The following is a 10,094-nucleotide window of genomic DNA, read 5'->3' on the forward strand; positions in this document are numbered from 1 at the left end:
CACCGCCACTGCACATATCATTTCAAGCATCCACGATTCTGGCTTGGAGCAGCGCTGCTTGCTCCTTCCTAGATTCGTCGTCCACTCTTGCAGCAACACCATCTCACTTGTAGCACCATTGTCTCTAAGTTATTATTATTTATATTGAACATTTTTAATTTTGTATAAATCACTCTCTCGACTTACAAATTTAGTTACTCCATTTGTTCAGAAAATAATGTCTTAACTTTATCTAACTTCACATGTATCTACACATTAAAACACATCTAGATACATACGTATCTAGACAAAGTTTCAACATCCTTTTCTGTATGGAGGGGGTATTATAATGCATTATGTTCCAAAATAAACCAAATAAAATTTAATTAAATATTAATATAAAATAGTTTTTATATACTTGTAATGCTCATTTTTGGAAAACCATTTCCATAAATTTAGGTGGTAGCGGAAAAAAATACAAGAAGAATAAAAAAAGTTTACAATTTAATTTGTGTCATTTAGATAAATTTCAGAAATATGTTTGCATTTATGTGTATTTGTAGTATCTTCAAATATCATGGCACATAGATCTCTAACGCTAAAAGAGATTTCTAGAGTTCTTGATTTTGGATAATTATCAATGTACTAAACCATGTCGTATTTGTTAAATTGTTGGCCGCGGTTTTGATATTTATGTTATTATCGGTGAAGAGAAGGGTGAGGGGAATCATTATGTTTGATCTTGCAGGGTGAGGATATCAAAGGGAGTTGGTAGATCTAATTTTGTTTGGGAGGATCCGTGAATCATTTGGAATAGGTTATTTTTGACTGAGTCCCTCTCATAGCAGATAGATTGCCGTGTTCTGGTTATGGAACCTCCTCTTCATCTCCACCAATTACTGAGCCAGAAATCTTAGCAAGTTAAGGAATCCTCAACTATCATTGATAAATCATGACCGTGATCTACTAGGTTTCTACTATACACTAGAAAATCGTCTGACGCGTTGTTGCGGAAATTTTTGAAGACATGACCGAGAAATTTTGATTTTGTAGAAAAATGCTTGGGAATAATTGCTGAATTTTTAGACCCATGTCTAGTAAAAATATATTTATTTTTATAATGTCATTTGAATAAATAAAATGTAAATAAACTAACAACATAGAGCTCTTATTGTTGAACACAAATGCATTCGGTCTACAAACACATATTTAGTTGTTAACAAAAAAATGTTGAAAATATGGACAATAAAAAACATTTTTTGTGGCTTTAATGAGATGGATAGGATATTATATTCTGATTAAGTGTTGCTTCAACAATCCAAAATTTTGTTTACTTGCTATGTAGATAAAATTGTTATAGTAGAGTACATGCTTATGTGTATATTGAGGCAACTTGATGTACATGCCTCTATATACTAATTCCTGGCGAGTCGATGGTATAAATCTTTGTGTGACCAACCGTCATGCCGATAAACAAAGTCTTCATGGTTAGAGCTATTGTTCGAATTTATATGTTCTGCTTAAGTTTGCGTCATAGTTCTGATTTATATTTTCCAATTTATTATTGAGAACCGGTTGACTAGGAATGGTAAGCACCTTATACATTGAATTAACTGAGAAAATACCGTTCTTAGTGAGATTCCATCGGAATTCATCAGTTCCCTAAGCTAATTGTATTGAAGCTAACCTGCAGTTCATTCCAACTAGTCAGTCAGGGGCCAATTAGATCACGCCTGAACATCATGAAGGGAGGAGAAATTTCCATAACCTTCTGCAAGATATCCCCTTATAACGAACAATATTGTACAAAGCTGGATATTATTATCGAAGAGTAGTTGTTCCCAACCATCTATCTTCCCAGAACCTAATCTTCGCCCCTTATAGAGAACGAACCAAAAGCGAAAAAGTACTTCTTAGTTGCCATAATGCCAGCCCAAAAGTGAGAATCTCCGGGTTTCCAAAAAAATCCGAGATAATATTTTTGAGCCCACATACTTTATAGTCATGGTGGGCATAAAACCCGAAACCCGAGCCCCTAACCCAAAAAACCCGGACCCGAACCCGTACTACCCGAAACCCGAAAAAACGGGTGCAAAATCGGGTGGCAATTGTCAAAACCCGAATTAAATTCGGGCTATTCGAGGGTTGGCCTCGGGGACCTGAAAATCCCGTTTAACCTGAGCCTGTACAATCTACTACAATGTTACTAGCCCAACACAGCCCAAAAGCCCACCCCACCGGTCCACCCCACTCACAACTTCCTCTTCAACCCTAATTCCCGTCTCCCGCATCGCCCGCACTCCCCTGATCCCGATCTGGCCGCCGTCTTCTTTGGTACTGGCGCGACGATACCACGCCCGCGCACGACCTCCGGTTGTCGCTGTTGATCTTCTTCCAGTGCTTCCCCACGGCCCGCGCCCCCGCGCAGCCTCCAACACATATCCGCACACGACCTCCGGCCGCCGCCGTTGATGCTCTTCCTCTCCTTCTATGCGCCCCCGCACAGCCTCTAGCGCATGACTGCGCCTCTGACTCGCCCGTCACCAGCGCTCCCCTTCGTCTGCTTCTAGTTACAAGAGGAGAACGACAACGTATCAATCCTTCCGTTCGGGCTAATCGGGCATTACCCGGACCCGGACCCGAAAATCCGGGTACCCGAATAGTCGGGTAGCGATTTTTTGACCGAAATTTCGTGTGTCTTTCACTGAAACCTGAATTTTCTTTTACCCGAGAAACCCGACCCGAAAATTTCGCGTTACCCGAACGCCCAGCATGACTTTATAGTGCCTACACAAAACTTTTCTTTCCGCTTGAGCGTTGCGGTTGCATGCACATAATCGTACTCTCTCGCGGTTCAACATTTACAACCAAGAAAAGGAAAAGAGAAATGGTACTAGGTTTTGGCTCCTGGATGCATATACTCTATTTATATGAAATGTATTTTTGATATATTTTAAAATGTTACAAAAATATAAAAAAATAGCGCGTACATCTTCACATGCTTCGTACGCACAAATTCATTTCTTGGAAAATAGACTTGTCGTGTCACCTCTGTAAAAACATAAAAATTGGTAGTAAAAATAATGCTTTTCATGAGATTTTTTTTGTCTTTTTGCACAGATCATAAAAATATCGGCTTTTTACAGAACCGTACGAACACACATAGATTGTGGAGATGTAATATTTTTGACGGTTCAAAATAAATATTTTTGGTGGAGGGAAGGTATGCATCTGGAGCCAAATTAAATTTCCATCTAGAACTGATTTTTCTTCTTTTCCGAAATTGTGCAGGAGACCTCCTTTTCTACATGTGCACGCAACACAACAAAAAATATTTTCTAGATGGGCTGGGCCTTGTTTGTTCTTTGCCACGGTCCTTAAAATGGGCGCTGCATACAAAGGGTTGGCTGTTTAGTACCACCCCGCCTTCTTGCAAGCAGAAAAAGCAGTTTATAAGGCGATGGCTTCACATCTGTGACACGACCTTACTTAGACAGGATCTATTCTATATTGTCGTACCGTTGCATCCTTACCAATAGGAAAATGCTCCGTTTCCGTCGGAGGATCGCGCGTTGCCAGCCTCCGGGTTGCGCGACGTCCATTGCAACCATCGCATGGTCCTGGTGAGGCCACGTCATGTTGGGTGAGCAGTGCACAACGTGGCTGGGGCCCACACGACTGTTTCTCTCTCCCCTATCCTCACGTCGTCTTGCTCACTCGCACGGAGATTTCTCCTCAAAATCCAGATGAAGCCCGGCCCTATGCCCGGCTGCTGGCCCGATTTCTTTCTTCCCCCGACGAATAATGGCGCCTCAGCGTGGCCTGACACCCTCCTCCACACGGCGACTACCGGCGCCGCCGTTTTTCTCGAATTCCTCGTCCTCGGGCCTCCATTAAGCCATGGACATGCGCGGCCGTCGTCGCAGTGCCGACTGGTCCAGGCAGAGATGCAGCGGCACCATCCTGACAACAGGACCCAAGCAACCGCGTCGTCGCTGGCTCCTCTACCGATGCCCCCGCGCCCCGGCTTGCCCCTCCACCGGTGAGCCGCCATGACTGCTCGCATCGTTTTATCCGGCTTCCCACGTGCTCGCTGCCATGACTGCTCCCAAATCAAACACCCCACCACTGGTTCTCAGGACGGCGGGAGGACAAGGAGCCGCAGCGCCGCACGGCCGGTGAGGACACGGCCTAGGCGGCTCGCCGGAGGAGGCGGGGCCGGTGTTTTGGGGGGCTGCGAGCGTGGTGGTGGTAATCAGAGGCTGCGGCAGCACTTCCAGGGTAGGGCGGAGATGGAGACTGCGGTGGAGCCATGGGCGCCCGCCGTCGGGCGCGGCGCCCTAGTTGCCCCGACGCTCTCAGTCGCCAGAGATGCAGGCCGTGGCGGGAGGACATAACCCAGCCCCATCGGTGGCCCGCTGTCGCTGGAGATGGAGGCCACGAGTGCTGCGAGTAAAGAGAACTTGTGCTGCCACGCGAAACGGCCGGTGCTACTAGCCAACACCCACGGTGCTAGTCACATGCAACGAGTGCTTTCGACGGCGTCGGGAGGTGCTTCCAATGGAGTCAGGCCGAGCTGCGACGGTCAACCATGGCGGTTCTGCGAACTGCGCACTGTCGTTGGCTAACTACTACAAGCAGCAAGTGCCCGAGCTGCGAACGTTGGCCGTTGTTGCTACATTAGTTGGTCGACTGTGTTACAACCATGGTCGGAGCTTTGACCTCCGACTGTGGATGCTGCAACTCGCGTCGACGGATGCTGCGACTGGTGGTGCTGCAAACCGGCGGCGGCACTGTAGCAAGGCGGATGCTGCGACCGGTAGCGGTGGTGCTGCAAGGCGGCGCGACTGGAGGCAACGCTGCTGGAAGGAGGATGCTGCGACCGGGGGCAATGGTGCTACAAAGCTGTGTGACCGGCAACGGCGGTGCTGCAAGACGGTGCTCCCGACAGCAGCAGTGATGCTGCAAGGTAGTGCGGCCGGCGGTGGGGCTGCCATAGGCAGGCGACGACGCTACTATTGGGTGGAGGCGGTGCCGCTATGGTTAGTGGTGATGCTGCAAATGTTCACCGATGGTGCTAACACTAGTCAGTGGCAGAGCTGCAAGAAAGTGACGGTGCTACCAGCGTAGTTGGAATGTTGCCGGTGGTGCACCGGCGAGGAGTTTCACGGTGCTACAATTGTATATTTTTTGTGATACAAATGTTATGTTGTTATTCGTATAATTTTTTTGCTACGAGTGTCTTCGGCAAGGTCTGTCTCCGGTGAGTTTTCTTTTGGAAAATGCTACCTCCGGTTCCAGTGCGGACGCGTGTATCCCTCCCAGTGGAGACAGGGATGGTGTGAGGGCCCACCACGTTGGTCTTATCCTCTCCCGATTATTTTCCTTCGCACGTACTCTTTCCCTTCCGCCTCACAGCGAGGTCTCCGGCGAGGTCTCCGTCAGGTGTCCGGCGAGTAGTGGACGATGCTACGATAGTATAAACTTATTGCTTCAAATGTTTTGCTGGTTTGCTACTTTAGTATAAAATTGTTGCTACCAAAGCTCCGGCGATGTCTCCGACGAGATCTGCCTCCGACAACTTTTTTTCTTTTTATTTCTAAGCGAACCGTTTTTTGCTTCAATGAAGCAAAAGCGGGCTTTTTTTTTGCTACAACGAAGCAATGCGTGAATTTCTGCCTTCTGATGAGTTTTTTCATTTTTGTTTCTAGGCGAACCGTTTTCTGCTTCAATGAAGCAAAAGCGGGCCTTGTTTTGCTGCGACGAAGCAAAGTCTGAATTTTGGCTAAAATTGGACACGTGTCATGCAGGGAAGCCGGAGGTTCGGTTGGTTGTGGCCTCCGGAGGATTACTAGCGCTGTCCTTACCAATAAGGAGGCAAGCACAAAAGTCTGGTTGATGCATTCTGACCTCTAGGCTTGAGCGTGATTAACGGATTGGATGCTCTTGGTAGAGTCATCCGATGGATGTAGAGGATCGTTCTTGCCTGGCTTTGGCTTGTGCAGTATGGCCTAGAGGTTGTCTGACAGACTCCTTTTTTTTTCTTCTGTTTTTTGCTCTCCTTTTTACGAATGGTACCAATGGCACACGGAGCAGAAGGAGCCTAAACTTTGTAGTATCATGTCTGCGTTGCCAGCTTGTGCGGGGTACTCGTTTGTTGCCCCAGCATTCACAAAGTAATTATACTTGGCTAATGAGACATGAGCAATGCGTTAACTCACGAATGTCATGGTTGCAGCTGGGCGCGGAGTTCGTGGGCACGTTCATCCTCATCTTCTTCGCGACGGCTGCGCCGATCGTGAACCAGAAGTACGGCGGCGCGATCTCGCCGTTCGGCAACGCGGCGTGCGCGGGGCTTGCCGTGACGACCATCATCCTGTCGACGGGCCACATCTCCGGCGCGCACCTGAACCCGTCGCTGACCATCGCGTTCGCGACGCTGCGCCACTTCCCCTGGCTCCAGGTCCCCGCCTACGTGGCCGTCCAGGTGCTGGGCTCCATCTGCGCGAGCTTCGCGCTCAAGGGCGTCTTCCACCCCTTCCTCTCCGGCGGCGTCACCGTCCCGGACGTCACCATCTCCACCGCCCAGGCCTTCTTCACCGAGTTCATCATCACCTTCAACCTCCTCTTCGTCGTCACCGCCGTCGCCACCGACACCCGTGCGGTACGTACTGCGAATCATCTTAATTTGCCCCGTGCTCTGCGACGATTGTTCACGATCATCCATGATTCAGTAGCGATTTCTTCCATGTTGCTGCGTGCAGGTGGGTGAGCTCGCCGGGATCGCGGTGGGAGCAGCCGTCACGCTCAACATCCTTGTGGCCGGGTAAGCTATGCAAGCCAACTTGCATGTGAACTGAGTTTCCGAGCTAGGTAGCTCATCCCTGACGCGAGTGTGCTTGTATGACAGGCCGACGACGGGAGGGTCGATGAACCCGGTGAGGACGCTGGGGCCGGCGGTGGCGGCGGGGAACTACAGGCAGCTGTGGATTTACCTGGTGGTGCCGACGCTGGGAGCGGTGGCCGGCGCTGGCGTGTACACGGCGGTGAAGCTCAGGGACGTCAACGGCGAGACCCCGTGCCCGCAGCGCAGCTTCCGACGCTGATCGGTGCGGGCACGAAACTTTGATCGATCCGTGCGTGTCCGGTTGGTTGCTGAATGCTGTCCGATGCCTACTTACGATCAGGTATGATCGATCGATTACTACGATTTCCGTGTTTCCCTACACGGGCACACCGTGAGACTGTTATCATTTGTGTCCCGTGATGTAATAAACCGACGTCGTTCTGCATGTTCAGAATGGCGTGGATTTGAGTTTCAGTTAATTTGTGAACCAGTTGGTGGCGTTCTTTTTTTCAACCACTTATTATACTACATGTAGTATCAACCAATGAAACAGAGTACACACACATACATGTGTAACCTAAAAAAAAAGCTACACATACACGTGTAAACTTCCATAAACATCAGGACTTGACAGATGCCCAGAAAACTTTGCATAAAGAACCACCACAACAAAAAATCACCAATAAGTCCCTTGGGGTCCCTGCAATCAACCAAATCTGTAACCACCATCGATCTCCTGTCACACCAAGACGACACCGGGGAAAGAGGAGGAAGACCAGCCAACCAAAATATAGGCCAGCGTTGGGAGGGCTTGGGAGTCTATGTGTAAACCTAAGGAGGTGGGAGGGCTAGGCATAAAGTGCCTCCGACTACAGGGGCTTGCCCTGCGTATGAGGTGGTACTGGCTGAGACGCACGGACCCCGACAGACCCTGGCAAGGCTTGCCTGGTATGGGCGATAAGGAGGCGGAAGAGGCCTTTAGGAGCCTCTCGACATTCTGCATTGGGGATGGCAGGAATACTTTTTTCTGGCGTGACCGCTGGGTCAATGGCTTCACGATTGAGGAGTTGGCGCCGGAACTATGCGCTAAGGTCCCAACGAGGAGGAGAAATGCCAGGACAGTCGCGGAGGCGATGGAGAACAATCAGTGGCTCAACGATATCACGGAGGAGCTCACGGTGGAGGAGGGTGCACAGTGCATTAGGGTTTGGGAGGCGATAGATACGGTCCAGAGGGATGACACTAGGCCGGACCACATCAAATGGAAGGGTTCGGCCACAGGAGACTACACATCCAAAAGCACATATGAGATGCTATGCAGAGGGAGCACGAGCTGGAGTATGAGTTCACCTGTATGGAAATCGTTTGCGCCGGTAAAGTGCAAAATCTTCATATGGCTAGCTTTGAAATACAGGCTATGGACCTCTGATAGGAGAGCGAGGCATGGCCTCCAGGAGCACCCAGACCCATGTTACACATGTCTACAGGAGGAGGATACGGTGGATCACATACTCACTCAATGCCCATATACGAGGCAAGTACGGTTCGAGGTGCTACGCAGCGCGGGTTTGAACATCCAAGAACCGGACCTAGAGGCAAACTTGGAGAGATGGTGGACGGAGGCGAGGAAAAGAGTGAGGAAGCTGGATAGGAAGAGGTTTGACTCCATGATCATCATAACGGCGTGGACCCTTTGGAAGCAAAGGAACTCGGGGGTGTTCAGAAACGTGCGGGAGCAGAAGGACTCCACACAGATTCTGGAGGCCATTAAGGAGGAGTTTCTAATGTGGGAGCAAGCTAGGAGAGGAGGGAGCTCACAGATAGCGCGAGAGTAGACTTCTGATAGAGGGAGGAGTAGGAGAAAAGTGTGAGTGGGTGTGAGCACTGATGTCTGTATCAGTTGCTATCTTGTAAATGTTGTTTTTCACCTTCTATAAAGATAAGGCATGCTTTGCGCGTGCTCTCGAAAAAAAAATATAGGCCAGAATTGTGAGCCAAAGTTCATACCTGTAGAACATGCACTTGACGATGTAGCATGTCGGCCGAGGACGTTCCCCATGCCAACCTGGATCCAGATGTGACGCATCTCGCCGCCGTTTTCCGGAAACAAGGCCAAATCCGCTGCCGTTGGTGACATAGGCATCCATGATGGGCCTGCCGAATAAGGTACCCGGGGATGATCGAAGGCCCACGACCCGAAGATTGCGAAGTCCGGAAGCCCAATAAAGCATCGATATGGAAGATAGAAATAGACTAGGAATAAAGAGATTTGTAATTGTACGGGATGAACTCGAAGAGTCTCTTGATACTTTGTAACTTGTACGATACGAAAGTCTCGGCTCCACCTCCTATATAAAGGGGAGCCGAGGGAGAGAAGAAAGATGGAATCATTGTTAACACCAACCCTAGTTTTTAGCAGTCGAGTACCTTTTCGGCTGAAACCTTTGAGATCTACTTGCCCTCTATTTGCCGCGAAATCCTAGTCTACAACTTGTAGGCATTGACAAGTTAATACATTGTCAGTTGGGCCACCAACCTTGTACCAACACCAACCTGTAAAATTTGTAGGTGCAGCCATGGGAGGCTGCAGCCGCGAGACACAGGAAACATTAAGCCCACCGTTCGAAACGAAATAGGGGACGAGGCCATCGGCTCAGTGGTGAGGGAGAGACCGAAAATCCACCTTATTGAACGCAGCACAAACCTCACCAAACTGGCTTACTAGACGAAGACAAGACCATAGACCTATGGTGGAACAACTGCGATGCGGGAGAACAAGGAACCCCCCCCCCCCCTCCAGCCATAGAAATAGCGGACGAAGGGAGTGGAGACCACCATCTCACCAGGCGTCCCAAGGAGGGTAGGAACCGCCCACTTCTCTCGTCACCCAAGGGAAGAGGCACAAACCGTTCGAGGCAACTTCTGTGCAATAGAAGTATATCGGTTTGTGGCGTTCTGTCGTGTTAGTTTTAGTGTCAAAATAAATGCTAATGCACCGGCTGATAGGCATCCGGCCGCGTGTGTGTGTCCATCTACTTCTTTACAGATAAATAGTACAAAACACCAAAATCTTTGGATATTTGTTGCAAGGAACTACTCAAAGATTACCGAGATGACGTTCTAGAGGAGCCAATGGAGATGATGTTCGGAAGTTTCCACTTCTGCGTCGGGAGAGAAGGATCACATCGCCTGGCGGCACCGATTTTTTCGGGACCGTTAGCGGCTGATTCCGATTTCTCGAGATCGTCAGCATCAATCGAATCAAGCG

General features: G+C 49.2%; 1 protein-coding gene and 1 pseudogene across 1 annotated transcript; both read left to right on the forward strand.

Moving 5' to 3' along the window:
- Positions 1-5,823: 5,823 nt before the first annotated feature.
- On the forward strand, positions 5,824-6,011 carry LOC124650795 (annotated as a pseudogene).
- A 191-nt stretch (positions 6,012-6,202) lies between these two features.
- Positions 6,203-7,317, forward strand: LOC124647587 (aquaporin NIP3-1). Its single transcript, XM_047187505.1, has 3 exons — positions 6,203-6,643; positions 6,744-6,805; positions 6,890-7,317. The coding sequence occupies exons 1-3, from the start codon at positions 6,203-6,205 to the stop codon at positions 7,083-7,085; spliced, it is 699 nt and encodes a 232-aa protein (XP_047043461.1). The 3' UTR covers positions 7,086-7,317.
- Positions 7,318-10,094: the final 2,777 nt, after the last annotated feature.

The sequence above is a fragment of the Lolium rigidum genome, chromosome 4 (assembly GCF_022539505.1).
Source record: "Lolium rigidum isolate FL_2022 chromosome 4, APGP_CSIRO_Lrig_0.1, whole genome shotgun sequence".
Lineage (NCBI taxonomy): Eukaryota > Viridiplantae > Streptophyta > Magnoliopsida > Poales > Poaceae > Lolium > Lolium rigidum.

Coding starts and splice junctions, on each gene's coding strand:
- LOC124647587 (XM_047187505.1), top strand. CDS start 6,203: ATGTCATGGTTGCAGCTGGGCGCGGAGTTCGTGGGCACGTTCATCCTC. Junction 6,644..6,743: donor TCGCCACCGACACCCGTGCG/GTACGTACTGCG, acceptor TGCTGCGTGCAG/GTGGGTGAGCTCGCCGGGAT. Junction 6,806..6,889: donor CTCAACATCCTTGTGGCCGG/GTAAGCTATGCA, acceptor CTTGTATGACAG/GCCGACGACGGGAGGGTCGA.